Raw genomic sequence first — 16,865 nt, forward strand, 5'->3', positions numbered from 1 at the left:
GCTCCAGGAAAAAAAAAACATTTGTGAAACGCGTGTAGATCATTGTATTTAATAAATAAATATGAACAATACTATGCGTCGAAAATAAAATCTCTAACTAAAAAATTGGCAGCAATGAATCCGACACCGTGTCCAACAATGCTCCACAGCTGTGTCCGACTGTATCGTTCTGTGTCGTTGTTGGAAAGCACCATGTTCGACACAGTGTCGCTGTGTCGCTCTGTGTCGTTGCTGAAAAGCTTCCTTTACATCAATTTTCTGACGTAACACGTCACTATGGGATTTCATTGACCTATTAAAGCTTGCGTTATCAGAGGGTTTCAGAGGTTAATGGTTTAACTTAATTCACGACGAAGGAACAGATGTCGCATTGCGTTCCGAAATTTTTCGATTGACGGTATGTCTGTATTTTCCCTATGGTCACCGATGGTGTTCATTGATGTATTAAACTGGTTTGAAACGTCAAAAATCCGTTTATAACACGATATACATCAGGATTGCCTGAACGTAATGGAAAAACCGCTTCGGCGCTGACAGCCGGCTCGTAATTTCGTTTAAAAAGGCAACAAAAACAATCCCACTATCGCCGGGGCTTTTTCATTAAAGTTGCCAATTTTTCTAACCAAATACAATTCATACAAAGTCATTAACGTCTTTATTGTGTCGTATTCAGGCACAAGCAGCCTTCAGTCTAGTGGAACGGTCATGGGAATCCAAACAAATGTTTCACGTCTTAAGATATCTTGATTAAAAAACGTTGTACTGTCAGAATTATAACAGCAATATACAGAGCAGAATGAAGATGTTTTCCAAAGAAAATCCCAGAGTTGTGGACCTGGTCCGTCAAAGAGAACTGTCGGTAAGCCAAGTCGACTTTCTTTGAATTCAGATTTATCTGACGTGGCAACACAAACTAAAAAAGTAACTGAATACACGTATTCAATGTCAATATATTTGTCCATTGTCACAGGAATCCTGTGCCGCTTCTCTGTCAAGGAAACTGCAGGTGACTGATGATTTGGTAGCCCGTTTGGGTTTAGAAAAAGAGCTTGAGGGTCACGGAGGTTGTGTCAATTGTTTGGAATGGAATGAGTCCGGGGAGTGAGTATTTATTCACAAGATTAACTTTACATCAATGTCAGTCAATCAATAATTATGTTTCTTATTACAGAATTCTTGCGTCTGCTTCGGACGACACACATGTCATACTGTGGGATCCGTTCAGATATACAAAGAAAAAGGTATTTCGCACAGGACACAGTGGAAATATATTTTCTGTCAAGGTATTTTCTATTTTCTTTCTTATGTTCTAATCTTGTATCGAGTTAAATATTTAATTAAGAATGTAGTTCTTTTTTTCCTTTTCAACCACCCAAGTAATAATAACCATTATTATATAACAATTTTAGTCAGAGGAAAAAGGTTAAGAAGATAAAGTCATTTCAATATCCATATCCTCTTGCCACAATTTTGTGACGCGAATGTATGAGCTAGTTTCTCAGTGCTTTGAGAAAATTCAAAAATATCTACTAAGGCTAAATTTAAAAAAATGGATGTAAAATAAAATTTCCACCCTCAGTTGTCCCACGATTAATTATGCGGCAATGTCAACTCTGCGTTAACGTCCTGAACCATTAATTAAATTTAAAAAATTAACAGCATATGCAAAAATAGAACTCTGATCATTTTAGTTTATGCCAAAATCAAACGATGGCATTTTGGTAACCGGAGCAGGGGACTGCTGCATTCGTGTTCACGATATCACAGTCTCAGACACGATATTAGTATGTAGTTGCCATAAAGGTCGTGTGAAAAGGATCGCAACAGCGCCAAGTGTACCATTCATGTTTTGGACTGCTGGAGAAGACGGGCTAATATTGCAATATGACACAAGGGTTCCACACAGTTGCACATCCCAGGACCGAAGGGCAGTTCTTATTAACCTGGTCAATCACCTTGGTCGTCTCGCCGAAGCAAAATGCATCACGATTAATGCTCGCAGACCAGAACTCATTGCCATCGGTGCCAATGATGCCTATGTCAGGATGTACGACAGAAGAATGATCAAACCATCTACTTGCCAGGTAAAGACAAGAAACTGACAACATAAAACCATCACCTTGCATTTATTAATCATAATTTTCTCTTACGCAGGCTACGCCAGCCTCCAATGTCGATGCAGTGAATGAAAACTCGGAGGGAATTGATGCTCAAGCCCACTTGCAGCGTGCTGGAAAAGGCGACTCAGACGATAACATTCCCTTAGGCTGTGCTCGGTACTTCGTTGCCGGTATGTTCGTCGGTGAACCATAGGTAGTGTGCATCAATTGAATAGAATTTGTGAACGGAAGAAGGAGCGAGAGAAGTGAAAAAAGATTAAATATTACAAGGAATTTGCTACCTCAGCTGTCAAGCGCTTTGATAAAAATCATCATTCAATAATGTGTAACGTATTTCCAGGCCACTTGCGAACGCGGCATCAAGACCAAAAGAGGAATAGAAGCCTAGCTGCAACTTATCTCACATTTAGCGCCGATGGAAATGACCTTCTCGTCAATATGGGTGGCGAACAAATTTATCTCTTCGACGTTAACAAGGGCAGCAGCTCAAAATTCCTTCCTAAGTGGACGAATGGGACGCGATATTCGGGTGAGTGAAATAAGTGCCATGGTTGACCTAAGTTTCATCTAAAATCTTTAATTATGAATAGTGCCCGGTGATCAATGGTGCTCGGATCAAAAGCGGGATGAGGGAATCCAGCTAGAGACTTACTTCAAGCATAATGACCCTTTGGTCCTGCCCATTCACATTGAGAACATCAAAGAAGAAGTGAGCTTTTCCTGGTAGTTGATTTAATCCCATCAAATTCTGTACTCGTTTTGTTACATCCTCGAATCGGCAGAATACAGTGCATAAAGAAGAATTCTCAAAATTAATGACTCAAAACCATCCGAATGTCACTTTTAACCAAATTGAAAAATCACTCTAAACGCTTGACTTGTTTCTCATGGGTTCACCGTATTCTGTTTGATCTTTGCAGGCAAATACAGCCTTTCAGAAACAGAAGTATACAACGGCGATAAACTTGTACAACAAGGCTATAGCTTGGTGCCCGCACGGAGCTGTCCTTTACGCAAATAGAGCTGCATCCTTCATGAAACGTGCCTGGTAATTATCCATATCTTACTGTTTTCAATAATCGTTCAAAATGTACATGAACACCTTGTTTCAGGGATGGCGACATCTATGCAGCGCTTCAGGACTGTCAAACGACGATTCTTCTCGATCCAAGACACGTCAAAGCTCATTTTAGGTGAGAACAGTAATCCACAGCTTGCATGTCCGCTACCAAGAGGTAGAGCGGACCGTAACCCTCCTTGTATATCATTACTTTTCATACCCAATTCTCACTCTCCAGACTAGCCAGATGTCTTTACGAGTTAAACCGAGCCCCGGAAGCTCACAAAGTGATAAAAAACTTCCAGCAGAATTTTCCCGAATTTGCAACAAACTCAGCTTGCCGGGCTTTGTACAAAGACATCAAGAAAGCACTCGGCTCTGGTTCGTATCTGTAGTCCACAACTTGTCCCATAAATTTTATCCATATTTTATAATCTCGGTTGTGTAATCTTCACAGAGGAAACCAATGAAGAAGAAACTGATGAGGTTGAAGAAGAAGAGGACAAGGATGAGGTCGAATTTCCCATAGGCCAAGCCGCGCAGGGTGTATCAGCACACGAGCTGTACTGGCAACGAAACAGCGTTGATTACGATATCCGATTCTGTGGTCACTGTAATACGACGACTGACATAAAAGAGGCAAATTTCTTTGGCAGGTATGGAAGTATGAAGGCATCTACCTGTTGTCTATGAAATACTTGAAAAAGGATATTTCCTTGGGTAGGCAAGCGGATCAAAAAAAAAAAATTACTCTTCTGATTCATTTCATTTTTGTGCAAAAGCGATGGGCAATACATTGTGGCAGGATCTGATGACGGATCTTTTTTCATATGGGACCGTGAAACAACAAATATTCTTAGAGTGCTACGCGGCGATGAAAGCATCGTTAATTGCCTTCAACCACATCCATCTTCGTGTCTCCTGGCCACTAGTGGTATTGATCCAGTTATTCGGCTATGGAGTCCTCGCCCAGAGGTAAAACAATAAAATCAACCAAATTTGTGGTAGAGCGAGGATGCAAAATTACCGGAATCCAGAAATTCAATTGTTGGAAGAAAGATGAAAGTGAGAGTGAGTTTCCTAGGATGAACATGATGCTTTTTTTCCGCTAATTCAGGATGGGAGCCAGAACGAGCGAGCTATAGAAAATCTGGAGGATGTAGCGTCGGCAAATCAATTAAGGATGAAGAGCAACACGTTTGAATTGATGCTGTTGAACATGGGATACAGGTTTCCAGGGCAACAGGATCACAACCAGGATCAATCGGGCGATGACGGAGATGAACGTGAGCGACCAATGAGTCCATCACAGACATCACAATCGCTCAATTGCCGCCAGAGTTAAGAGATGAAGCCATACACAGTCGGATGAGAGTAATAAGAATGACAGAGGATTAAGGTTGTTGTATAATTTGTTTCAATTATTATAACAATATATATATTACAGAGTTTTATCACGATATTTTCGCGGCAGTTGTTTATTTTGTGTTCATATTTTTAATGAAAATATTACGGCTGTACCACCCATCTCTTCCTTTAATGATTAACTATTCAAATAAATTAACTAAGTTTGTACTCTGTGGTGGCCGCGCTCGGCCGTCCCAAATGTACACAAGAATTCTTTGTCATCTCGGAGACGGAGAAAAACATTCTATGTGCGGAAAAGTACACACTGCGTATGAGGGCGCCGATCTTGGCAGTGTATAAAGCCGGTGACATAATTTATGCTAATAATTTATTTTTTTTCAGAAGCTGTAAAATTCATTTGTCCATAAAGCCTCGACGCTTTTATGAAGATCGAAATTAATGACGCCGAGGTACACGTAATAGACCGATAATCTAACTAACGACCACTGTCTCTCCAACGAAACCAGCCACCTCGACAGTGATGTTTTACACGACTTTTGCTTCTCGTCATATACTGAATGCACACAGCATTTCGACATTTCTATGAATGCAGACATTCTGGAAAAGAAATATAGTAATTAAAATATCAAAGACGCTCCACTCTCCTGGCCTGAAATAAGCTGAAGAGTTTTGATCGATTTACCTGGCCTGAGTTTTGAGAGTGTGTTCTATGCCCCGCATCAGATCATTGGTTTTTAAAACGAGAAGCATTTGCCTATTAACTCGTTCGAGCACTTCGCTAATTTGGGGCAGAACGTTGGGAAGTTCCTCCTGAAAAGCGTCTCTCTGAAAGTTCGAACAATCGGTGGTAAAATTGATCCAACTGATTGGCACAAGAACAAACCAGCAATCAAATCCATATCACATACCTCACTATCGGTGAACTTGGTCTTTTGAATACCCGCCATTATCGTATCCCAACTTCGCCCAGAGACCATACAAACAAGGAGTCCGTATAGATCGCCGACGCCAAGAGTCTCTGCGTATTTTCGCATCTGTATTCTGTCACCATTCAATATTGCGAGCCACAGCTTGGCATACTCCCATCGGAATTGATCAGAAAGTGTCTGAGACAGGGAATAAAACGGAAGATAGGACAATACACTCAGGACATACGATAACGGAGACAAGTAGCGCTTACCGCATATAAACCATGATCCAGCAGCACAATTTCCGCCTCGTGATCCCTTTTCCTTATCAAGATATTTCCGGGGTGAGGATCGGAGTGGACAAAACCGTCAACAAATATCATGCGACTATAGAGCCGCCCGAGTTTACCGCTAACTTCGTACGGGTTCACGTTATGCGCTCTCAGGTAGTCGACATCGTTAACGTGCCCACCTTCGAGAAATTCCATTGTTAGAACTCTAGATGACGAGAACTCCCAGAATATGCTTGGAACCTGATGATAAAATTTGTTAAAAAATACAGTCAATATTGGAGTAAAACTGGGAAAAAATTTCGAAGAAAATATGGCAACTTTCCGACCTTAAGCCAATGGAAATCCTTGAAGAGACTCTTGACCTTCTCTGCATTTCTTCCCTCAAGGGTGAAGTCTAGCTCCTGAGGTATATTTTTCTTTGATTCGTCCACTATCCAGTCAAACTTAAAGTCTGGAAAGACCCACGATGTGATCTTCACGAGAGCTGCCATTGTCTTGATGTCGACATAAGAGTTGGACTTTACAGCCCTGAAGAGATCAATTTTGATAATGAAAGTTGAGATGGCTACACTCATTCGTTACATTCTTAATTTTACTCACCTGTGCTGCACCTTCACCGCAACTGATCTTCCATCAAGAAGCACGGCTTTGTGAACTTGGGCAAGACTGGCCGTACCCAAGGGAACGGATTCAATCGATTTAAATATTTCATAAGCCTAAAATAGATGCGAAAGATGTTTATACCTGCTCGAAAAGCATTAAATAAGGATTAAATATGCATATTCTACTTACATCCTTTTTGAAATCCTCTTTTATCACAGTCAGGATATCAGGAAAGGAAGACTGGGGAGCTGAGCTGTGCAATATTCTCAGAGTTTTTACGTATTCAGCAGGCAGCAGATAGTCCAGTGCTCCAATGTGCTGCCCCACCTGTAAAATAGAACTAGTATTGTCATCGTTGTTGCATTACTGCTAAATATTTGGTGCTTACCTTAATGTAGACACCCTTGTTAGCGCAACAGAGATCCAGCAGTTTTTGAGCACCGTATAAATGCACTTCAGATTTCAGCTTTGCATACTCAGGAGACTCTTTGTCAAGTTTACCCGAATAGAGCTTTGTTTTGTAATGTGTTCCAATTTGAAAAACCTAGAACAATGAAAATTTAGAATTATTATTAAAACTATTCCTGTTGTCAAGAAAAATGATTTTGCACTGCCACACATTCTGGTTGGACTTTAAAGCGCTTACAGCCCTTGGAAGTAGGTTCTTTTAAAGATGGAGAGTGTGCCGAAAATTTGTTGATACCGCTATCATGGTACAGCAGTTTTTTTTTTTCTTCATAGAACCCTACATAAAAAATCTGACAGTCTCTATCGGGTTTCTGTTGGATTTTTTATGTAAGGAAGCATCCAATAATTTTAATGTTTATGATAAATCATAAGAGGATATGACTGAAATCAACATGTAATTTATTGCATGATTTATTTTGCAAATTCGAGAAAAATATATAAAAAATCACGTAATGAATTACGAAAGCATGAATCATCATATATACTAGATCAAAAATTATATAGTCAACTATATTTGATGATTCGTACACGTTGATTTCTGTCATAACATTAAATGATATAAGACATGGTCATTTTCAGTAGGGGAAACCAAGGAGAAAGTCTGAGAAAGGAATGTGAAAGCTTTCCTTAAAGACCCCTACATGTTTATCTAACGGATCGGAATTTCCGTTTCAAACATACATTACAACCACAACCACTTCAATAGATTTCAGGCCAGATATATTCCATGAATTGCTAGTTCCATACGGATCAAGTACTCCGCTTGTATTCCTACAATATTCTGTGACACCCTTTCCCGCGCATCGGCGCGCATACCAATCATACTTACGGTAAGTGCAGCTCGCGTAAGTCGAACGACGCCGATCGCTCCTACATCGTATTCGTTGGCCCTAAGCGAGGCTAGAGTGCCGATGACAGCGGCTCCAGTGGCGGCGAGTGTGACTAAGCGGCGCCTCGACATGATGCTAGTTCTGGAATCGAAAGCGACGCATGCGCGCGGTGACGTAAGTCGGGAACCGAGAAATCCACGTGGACCAGAATCAGAGAGGAAACAGGGAGTCAAGGAACTAAGAATCGGCTGTCGCAAAATTACCTCAACATTGCACCTCAGTATTAGTTGTTTCAGGAGCACACAATGGCGTTCTTTATCTCACCGTAACGTCCCTTAACTGTGGTGAATTCAACGGCACACGGCATAACTCTGAAAACTTTCCTCAAACTTGACTTTCCCCGCCGCCCTGTTCTAACCCCCCATGCAATTTCACTTGTGATGCAACTATGTCGAGAAACGCCTCATCGCCGAGCCCTCTACAAGTCTATTCATATGTATTTAATTTCTGTGTCAGTGATGCCAACGCTTTAACATTGACCTTGAAATTTCTTACTTGGTGCTGGAAAAATCCGCTAGGTGTCGCCAACAAAAACTTAAATCTGGAGACACCGTACTCGAAATGAAACTATTGAAATCTTCCAGGCTCAGCTATTCGGCCGGATACAAATTACTTCATTGCGGATCAAAGAGGTTCGTAACTTTGATATTCATTAGAATCAGTTTTGATTCAAGATGAGATGGAAATTTCAGATTTGCTCCTGATTGTTATAATGATGATACATTAAGGAGAGAATACAATCGCAGTAGGTATGTAGAAGAATATATATTGAAATAAATGTTTTCAATCATGCATCATATTATGTACTTGCGGACAATAGTCGCTACTTCTATCAATAATGATAAGAATAATAATACACGTAAAAATTTCTCTTTTGTGAAAAGAAAAACCATCATGTTTTTCTTGTCTTATCATAAGTATCAATATGTTTTCTATCACAGTCGAAAACCGTCAAATCGACAGGAATGACTGTATGTTACACCTTTCAGACAACAAAATACCCATACAATACGCCCATAGATATTTTTCATACCTATAAATAACAATACAATATCCTATAATGAAGTATAATAAATTATCTTCTTGCTGAACAATATTTGTTACTCTCAATGTCTGTTACGCTTCAATCTTTAACCAGTCCTTCGGTTCTCTCAGAACGCTCATAAGTTTGTCTTCTTCTGAGCCTGGTTCTGGCTTGTGCATGTATTGCCATTTCTGTATAAAATCAAATATTGCTTACCTGAGTAAGTTGCCACAAACTGGCTCTACATCTTGATAGTAAAATTTAAAAATACTTACCGCAGTTAGGGGTAATGACATAAGTATGCTCTCTATTCGAGCACCAGGAGTGAGCAGCCCAAATTTAGTTCCTCTGTCATATACCAGGTTGAATTCAACGTACCTACCCCTTCTCAAAAGCTGCCACTGGCGTTCAGAATATCCATACCCGTCATTTTTATGCTTCTGAACTTGAAATGTTGAAAAAAAAAGATGAGAAATTTCTTTGCGATTTTCTTCAGACAAACCTAAAGTAAGCACACTTATGTTCTCTGCATTGCATACTGACATACCCAGAGGTATATACGATGGAATAACAGCTTCCGCACACGAGTTCGCGAACTGAAATGCCTCCTCCTGATTTGGCTCATCGAGATCATCGAAAAATATTCCCCCGATACCTCGCCTCTCGCCGCGATGAGGTATAAAGAAGTAATCGTCACACCACTTCTTAAACTTTGGATAATATGACTTGTTGTTCACGTCACAGGCTGTCTTGAGCTCCTTGTGAAAGTGGACGGCATCAGACTCGTTTAGATAGTATGGTGTGAGGTCAGTTCCACCACCAAACCACCACTGTAAAAATAACCTGTTACATTCGAAATGGATCCAATTTCACACTTTCATAATTTGCTCTTACTTCAACTGATCCATCAGTATTTGTCACTTCGAAGTATCGGTAGTTGAAGTGAATTGTTGGAACATAAGGATTCCGTGGATGAATAACGGCGCTAATTCCAGTAGCAAAGAATGGAAGAGGACCTCCCTCAGAGAGCTTCTTTCCTCTGTATAATGGATACATGTTATGTCTAGGTATCTTTTCTTCGATATCACAGTAGCTGGCAATAACAATAACTACCTTGCTCTCATTTGTTTGATAGCTTCGGTCGGCAGGCTTCCATGGACGACTGAAATATTAACTCCAGCCTTTTCAAAGACCTGCCCATCCTCCAGGATACACGATACACCTCCACCTCCTTCTTTTCTTAACCAACGATCAATTCTGAACTTGGATCCATCCTGTTCTTCCGCCTCTAAAGCCCGGCAAAAATCTGCCTATCGAAAGAGTTAAGTAAGATCTACAGAATAGCTTCAGCTAGGGTTTCTGCAATTGGGGGATATTTAAAATGCAACTTTTATTATTCTCCACGATCATTTGTTTCATTCTGCAACTATATATGAAAAATGATTATGACTTTGCTAGATTAGATAGCAGCAAAGTTTTTTTACATAACACAACCTATTAATACAAGACCAAAAGCAAAAATGCCCCTAGTGTCTCAGAAAATTTGTTCTTTAAAGTAGACAAAATTCTGGAAATGTACTTCAACCGCTTGAATCATCTTTGCAGTGAGTTCATTTTTTGGCTGTAAATGATATTTCAAAGGGACTTGTATGAAATCCTAGAAGCCTGCGTCTAAACTGTACCAGAATTTCACCTGGATTTTCATTATTAGAAGCTCCATCCTAGCCTGCATATTTGTACGATGCTTCTCTAGCTTCTCCATATTACTGACTGGTTCAGTCATAAACTTTTCAATTTCTAGACCATCCAACGAATCCTTCGAAGGACTAAAAATTGAAAACATTCCTGCCAGTACTCCGGCGGCCTGCATAGATCTGTTGGACCACAAAATACAGTTTATCGATCCCACGTCCAGAAATCCTTAATTAGTAAATAGTACGATAGTAGTAATCGTTAGATAGTAAATTCTGTATTATCAAAAAATTTAGAAATAAACAGATTTTCATCATGACGTTAACGTTACATATTTCATACTTATAATTAACAAGTCATCATACTTGACAATTCCAAGCTTGCATTCTTCTCGCCGATGATAGTTGACGACGAATCGAATTCTGTGCCAAGTCTTGTGGCAAACGTTGAATACCATGTTCAAGCTTAGTTCGGTGAATTGATTCTTGGCCGCACCGGTCGTAATTCAGACCCAGGTATTTCGGAGTTACAATTATTACTGATATGAACTAGAAAATACTGATTATTTAAATTATCTAAACCAAGTAACATAACCCCGCCTAACACGTTGACAATGTGGAACCAGCGGCGCAAGCGCAGTGATCAACGAACTCAAACGGATTCCTTCCACCATTTCCATCTACCAGGAAATGGTTCGAATTCTTAGAAAACAAAGGTGAACGTGCTGAGTTGAGTCGGTCAATTGAAATGCATTGATTGGTGTCGGTAAGTGAGAAACACCGACTATGAACAAAACTTTCTATCTCAACAAACGTTGAAATTTCCAATTGTATGGGATTCCAGATATTTTTTTTCGTTTCCAAACGGTTCAATTGATCTGGGAAAGGGTCGTACAAATCCATTCAGAGAACAAAAATATTTTGCTCTTGAAATCGCGGAAAAAAGTAAGACTAACCCTTTCAATTTTTAGTCAAATTTTGGCCGGTTTTGAAGGATAGCAAAATAAACTATATGATGCACTACATCGATGTAATTTTCGAGAGGAATCGATTGGGCGCAGTCCCGATACGCTGCAAACAACGGATGCAGAGTTACAACCAAAAGGCGAGTCATTTCCTTTGGCATTTATCTGCTGATGGTCCGACGCTCTTTTCGCTGTGTTTTCTGAGTTCCTGAGGGTCCAATTGGACAGGAAAGGGTCATTCAAATCGAATCTGAGACCAACAATTTTCGGCTCGAAAAATGAAGAAAAAGTAAGGCTAACCCCTTTGCATTTTTGGCGAAAATTTTCGCGATTTTGAAAAGTGCTGGAATAGATTCTTTGATGTACTATTCCGACGTAATTTTGCGAGAGAAATCGATTGGGTGCAGTCCCAACACGGTGCGATCATCGCATCAAAAGTTACAGCCAAAATACGAGAACCTGTGTTTTCGACATTTTTTAGCAGGTGCTTTTTCCATCGTAATTCCTCTGCTGTTGATCCCACGCTGTTTTCGCTGCGTTTTCTGAATTTCTGGGGGTCCAATTAGTCAGAAAAGCGTCATTCAAATCGAATCTGAGACCAACAATTTTCGGCTCGAAAAATGAAGAAAAAGTAAGGTAACCCCTTTGCATTTTTGGCGAAAAATTTCGCGATTCTGAAAAGTGCTGGAATGAATTCTTCCTGGCACTATTCCGACGTAATTTTGCGAGAGGAATCGTTTGGGTGCAGTCCCAATACGCTGCAATCATCGCATCAAAAGCCTACAGCCAAAATACGAGAACCTGTGTTTTCGACACTTTTCAGCTGGTGCTTTTTCCATCATAATTCCTCTGCTGTTGATCCCACACTGTTTTCGCTGCGTTTTCTGAATTCCTGGGGGTCCAATTAGTCAGGAAAGAGTCATTCAAATCGAATCTGAGACCAACAATTTTCGGCTCGAAAAATGAAGAAAAAGTAAGGCTAACCCCTTTGCATTTTTGGCCAAAATTTTCGCGATTTTGAAAAGTGCTGGAATAGATTCTTCCTGGCACTATTCCGACGTAATTTTGCGAGAGAAATCGATTGGGTGCAGTCCCAATACGCTGCGATCATCGCATCAAAAGTTACAGCCAAAATACGAGAACCTGTGTTTTCGACATTTTTTAGCAGGTGCTTTTTCCATCGTAATTCCTCTGCTGTTGATCCCACGCTGTTTTCGCTGCGTTTTCTGAATTTCTGGGGGTCCAATTAGTCAGAAAAGCGTCATTCAAATCGAATCTGAGACCAACAATTTTCGGCTCGAAAAATGAAGAAAAAGTAAGGTAACCCCTTTGCATTTTTGGCGAAAAATTTCGCGATTCTGAAAAGTGCTGGAATGAATTCTTCCTGGCACTATTCCGACGTAATTTTGCGAGAGGAATCGTTTGGGTGCAGTCCCAATACGCTGCAATCATCGCATCAAAAGCCTACAGCCAAAATACGAGAACCTGTGTTTTCGACACTTTTCAGCTGGTGCTTTTTCCATCATAATTCCTCTGCTGTTGATCCCACACTGTTTTCGCTGCGTTTTCTGAATTCCTGGGGGTCCAATTAGTCAGGAAAGAGTCATTCAAATCGAATCTGAGACCAACAATTTTCGGCTCGAAAAATGAAGAAAAAGTAAGGCTAACCCCTTTGCATTTTTGGCCAAAATTTTCGCGATTTTGAAAAGTGCTGGAATAGATTCTTCCTGGCACTATTCCGACGTAATTTTGCGAGAGAAATCGATTGGGTGCAGTCCCAATACGCTGCGATCATCGCATCAAAAGTTACAGCCAAAATACGAGAACCTGTGTTTTCGACACTTTTCAGCTGGTGCTTTTTCCATCATAATTCCTCTGCTGTTGATCCCACACTGTTTTCGCTGCGTTTTCTGAATTCCTGGCGGTCCAATTAGTCAGGAAAGAGTCATTCAAATCGAATCTGAGACCAACAATTTTCGGCTCGAAAAATGAAGAAAAAGTAAGGCTAACCCCTTTGCATTTTTGGCGAAAAATTTCGCGATTCTGAAAAGTGCTGGAATAGATTCTTTGATGCACTATTCCGACGTAATTTTGCGAGAGAAATCGATTGGGTGCAGTCCCAATACGCTGCGATCATCGCATCAAAAGTTACAGCCAAAATACGAGAACCTGTGTTTTCGACACTTTTCAGCTGGTGCTTTTTCCATCATAATTCCTCTGCTGTTGATCCCACACTGTTTTCGCTGCGTTTTCTGAATTCCTGGCGGTCCAATTAGTCAGGAAAGAGTCATTCAAATCGAATCTGAGACCAACAATTTTCGGCTCGAAAAATGAAGAAAAAGTAAGGCTAACCCCTTTGCATTTTAGGCCAAAATTTTCGCGATTTTGAAAAGTGCTGGAATAGATTCTTCCTGGCACTATTCCGACGTAATTTTGCGAGAGAAATCGATTGGGTGCAGTCCCAATACGCTGCGATCATCGCATCAAAAGTTACAGCCAAAATACGAGAACCTGTGTTTTCGACACTTTTCAGCTGGTGCGTTTTCCATCATAATTCCTCTGCTGTTGATCCCACACTGTTTTCGCTGCGTTTTCTGAATTCCTGGGGGTCCAATTAGTCAGGAAAGAGTCATTCAAATCGAATCTGAGACCAACAATTTTCGGCTCGAAAAATGAAGAAAAAGTAAGGCTAACCCCTTTGCATTTTTGGCGAAAAATTTCGCGATTCTGAAAAGTGCTGGAATAGATTCTTTGATGCACTATTCCGACGTAATTTTGCGAGAGAAATCGATTGGGTGCAGTCCCAATACGCTGCGATCATCGCATCAAAAGTTACAGCCAAAATACGAGAACCTGTGTTTTCGACACTTTTCAGCTGGTGCTTTTTCCATCATAATTCCTCTGCTGTTGATCCCACACTGTTTTCGCTGCGTTTTCTGAATTCCTGGGGGTCCAATTAGTCAGGAAAGAGTCATTCAAATCGAATCTGAGACCAACAATTTTCGGCTCGAAAAATGAAGAAAAAGTAAGGCTAACCCCTTTGCATTTTTGGCGAAAAATTTCGCGATTCTGAAAAGTGCTGGAATAGATTCTTTGATGCACTATTCCGACGTAATTTTGCGAGAGAAATCGATTGGGTGCAGTCCCAATACGCTGCGATCATCGCATCAAAAGTTACAGCCAAAATACGAGAACCTGTGTTTTCGACACTTTTCAGCTGGTGCTTTTTCCATCATAATTCCTCTGCTGTTGATCCCACACTGTTTTCGCTGCGTTTTCTGAATTCCTGGCGGTCCAATTAGTCAGGAAAGAGTCATTCAAATCGAATCTGAGACCAACAATTTTCGGCTCGAAAAATGAAGAAAAAGTAAGGCTAACCCCTTTGCATTTTAGGCCAAAATTTTCGCGATTTTGAAAAGTGCTGGAATAGATTCTTCCTGGCACTATTCCGACGTAATTTTGCGAGAGAAATCGATTGGGTGCAGTCCCAATACGCTGCGATCATCGCATCAAAAGTTACAGCCAAAATACGAGAACCTGTGTTTTCGACACTTTTCAGCTGGTGCTTTTTCCATCATAATTCCTCTGCTGTTGATCCCACACTGTTTTCGCTGCGTTTTCTGAATTCCTGGCGGTCCAATTAGTCAGGAAAGAGTCATTCAAATCGAATCTGAGACCAACAATTTTCGGCTCGAAAAATGAAGAAAAAGTAAGGCTAACCCCTTTGCATTTTTGGCGAAAAATTTCGCGATTCTGAATAGTGCTGGAATAGATTCTTTGATGTACTATTCCGACGTAATTTTGCGAGAGAAATCGATTGGGTGCAGTCCCAACACGCTGCGATCATCGCATCAAAAGTTACAGCCAAAATACGAGAACCTGTGTTTTCGACACTTTTCAGCTGGTGCTTTTTCCATCATAATTCCTCTGCTGTTGATCCCACACTGTTTTCGCTGCGTTTTCTGAATTACTGGGGGTCCAATTAGTCAGGAAAGAGTCATTCAAATCGAATCTGAGACCAACAATTTTCGGCTCGAAAAATGAAGAAAAAGTAAGGCTAACTCCTTTGCATTTTTGGCGAAAAATTTCGCGATTCTGAAAAGTGCTGGAATAGATTCTTTGATGCACTATTCCGACGTAATTTTGCGAGAGAAATCGATTGGGTACAGTCCCAATACGCTGCGATCATCGCATCAAAAGTTACAGCCAAAATACGAGAACCTGTGTTTTCGACACTTTTCAGCTGGTGCGTTTTCCATCATAATTCCTCTGCTGTTGATCCCACACTGTTTTCGCTGCGTTTTCTGAATTCCTGGGGGTCCAATTAGTCAGGAAAGAGTCATTCAAATCGAATCTGAGACCAACAATTTTCGGCTCGAAAAATGAAGAAAAAGTAAGGCTAACCCCTTTGCATTTTTGGCGAAAAATTTCGCGATTCTGAAAAGTGCTGGAATAGATTCTTTGATGCACTATTCCGACGTAATTTTGCGAGAGAAATCGATTGGGTGCAGTCCCAATACGCTGCGATCATCGCATCAAAAGTTACAGCCAAAATACGAGAACCTGTGTTTTCGACACTTTTCAGCTGGTGCTTTTTCCATCATAATTCCTCTGCTGTTGATCCCACACTGTTTTCGCTGCGTTTTCTGAATTCCTGGGGGTCCAATTAGTCAGGAAAGAGTCATTCAAATCGAATCTGAGACCAACAATTTTCGGCTCGAAAAATGAAGAAAAAGTAAGGCTAACTCCTTTGCATTTTTGGCGAAAAATTTCGCGATTCTGAAAAGTGCTGGAATAGATTCTTTGATGCACTATTCCGACGTAATTTTGCGAGAGAAATCGATTGGGTGCAGTCCCAATACGCTGCGATCATCGCATCAAAAGTTACAGCCAAAATACGAGAACCTGTGTTTTCGACACTTTTCAGCTGGTGCTTTTTCCATCATAATTCCTCTGCTGTTGATCCCACACTGTTTCCGCTGCGTTTTCTGAATTCCTGGGGGTCCAATTAGTCGGGAAAGAGTCATTCAAATCGAATCTGAGACCAACAATTTTCGGCTCGAAAAATGAAGAAAAAGTAAGGCTAACCCCGTTGCATTTTTGGCGAAAAATTTCGCGATTCTGAAAAGTGCTGGAATAAATTCTTCCTGGCACTATTCCGACGTAATTTTGCGAGAGAAATCGATTGGGTGCAGTCCCAATACGCTGCGATTATCGCATCAAAAGTTACAGCCGAAAGACCAAGAACTTTGTTCTTCATTTCTCTCCTGGTGGTCCCACACTCTTTTTGATGTCTTTTTCGTGTTCCTGAGGGTCCAATCAGTGAGAAAAGTGTCCTGCAAAACGATTCTGAGACAACAAATTTTCCACCCCTGAAAATCGCTGCAAAGCAAAACTAACCCCTTAGGATTTTGCCAGTCCATTTCTGGCGAAGTTGGGAAAATGCTGAAATCAATCAATTCATATCCAGTATGA

At 40.6% G+C, this 16,865-nt stretch overlaps 3 protein-coding genes and 1 long non-coding RNA gene across 7 annotated transcripts; 2 read left to right on the plus strand and 2 right to left on the minus strand.

Moving 5' to 3' along the window:
• Nucleotides 1-181: 181 nt before the first annotated feature.
• LOC124305113 (WD and tetratricopeptide repeats protein 1-like) lies at nt 182-6,880 on the plus strand. Of its 2 annotated transcripts, XM_046764176.1 has the most exons (15): nt 182-397; nt 674-859; nt 971-1,101; nt 1,172-1,283; nt 1,692-2,084; nt 2,155-2,290; nt 2,461-2,649; nt 2,711-2,829; nt 3,041-3,168; nt 3,233-3,313; nt 3,419-3,561; nt 3,638-3,836; nt 3,963-4,155; nt 4,298-4,579; nt 4,930-6,880. In XM_046764176.1, exons 2-14 carry the CDS (start codon nt 797-799, stop codon nt 4,523-4,525), a joined length of 2,115 nt encoding a protein of 704 aa, XP_046620132.1. In that variant the 5' UTR covers nt 182-397; nt 674-796; the 3' UTR covers nt 4,526-4,579; nt 4,930-6,880. The 2 variants fall into 2 exon arrangements, with proteins under 2 accessions (XP_046620132.1, XP_046620131.1); XM_046764175.1 differs by lacking the exon at nt 182-397 and having other exon boundaries at nt 405-859.
• LOC124305116 (aarF domain-containing kinase 1) lies at nt 4,570-8,084 on the minus strand. The gene is made up of 10 exons (XM_046764183.1): nt 7,914-8,084; nt 7,650-7,791; nt 6,741-6,896; nt 6,542-6,679; nt 6,350-6,465; nt 6,076-6,277; nt 5,729-5,989; nt 5,457-5,654; nt 5,231-5,373; nt 4,570-5,145 (listed from the first exon to the last, which is right to left on the minus strand). The coding sequence occupies exons 1-10, from the start codon at nt 7,919-7,921 to the stop codon at nt 4,926-4,928; spliced, it is 1,584 nt and encodes a 527-aa protein (XP_046620139.1). The 5' UTR covers nt 7,922-8,084; the 3' UTR covers nt 4,570-4,925.
• A 40-nt stretch (nt 8,085-8,124) lies between these two features.
• LOC124305125 (uncharacterized) lies at nt 8,125-10,023 on the plus strand. 2 transcript variants are annotated; one of them, XR_006908328.1, is made up of 3 exons: nt 8,125-8,342; nt 8,403-8,459; nt 9,231-10,023. It is a non-coding gene; the product is annotated as an uncharacterized LOC124305125 (long non-coding RNA). The 2 variants fall into 2 exon arrangements; XR_006908327.1 differs by lacking the exon at nt 9,231-10,023 and having other exon boundaries at nt 8,403-8,578.
• LOC124305118 (oxygen-dependent coproporphyrinogen-III oxidase) lies at nt 8,461-11,055 on the minus strand. Of its 2 annotated transcripts, none has more exons than XM_046764188.1 (7): nt 10,792-11,055; nt 10,428-10,608; nt 9,848-10,044; nt 9,629-9,773; nt 9,282-9,564; nt 9,010-9,179; nt 8,461-8,925 (listed from the first exon to the last, which is right to left on the minus strand). In XM_046764188.1, exons 1-7 carry the CDS (start codon nt 10,881-10,883, stop codon nt 8,827-8,829), a joined length of 1,167 nt encoding a protein of 388 aa, XP_046620144.1. In that variant the 5' UTR covers nt 10,884-11,055; the 3' UTR covers nt 8,461-8,826. The 2 variants fall into 2 exon arrangements, with proteins under 2 accessions (XP_046620144.1, XP_046620142.1); XM_046764186.1 differs by having other exon boundaries at nt 10,428-10,611.
• Between the last annotated feature and the right edge of the window lie 5,810 nt (nt 11,056-16,865).

This window comes from Neodiprion virginianus, chromosome 5 (assembly GCF_021901495.1).
Source record: "Neodiprion virginianus isolate iyNeoVirg1 chromosome 5, iyNeoVirg1.1, whole genome shotgun sequence".
In the NCBI taxonomy this organism is placed as follows: domain Eukaryota; kingdom Metazoa; phylum Arthropoda; class Insecta; order Hymenoptera; family Diprionidae; genus Neodiprion; species Neodiprion virginianus.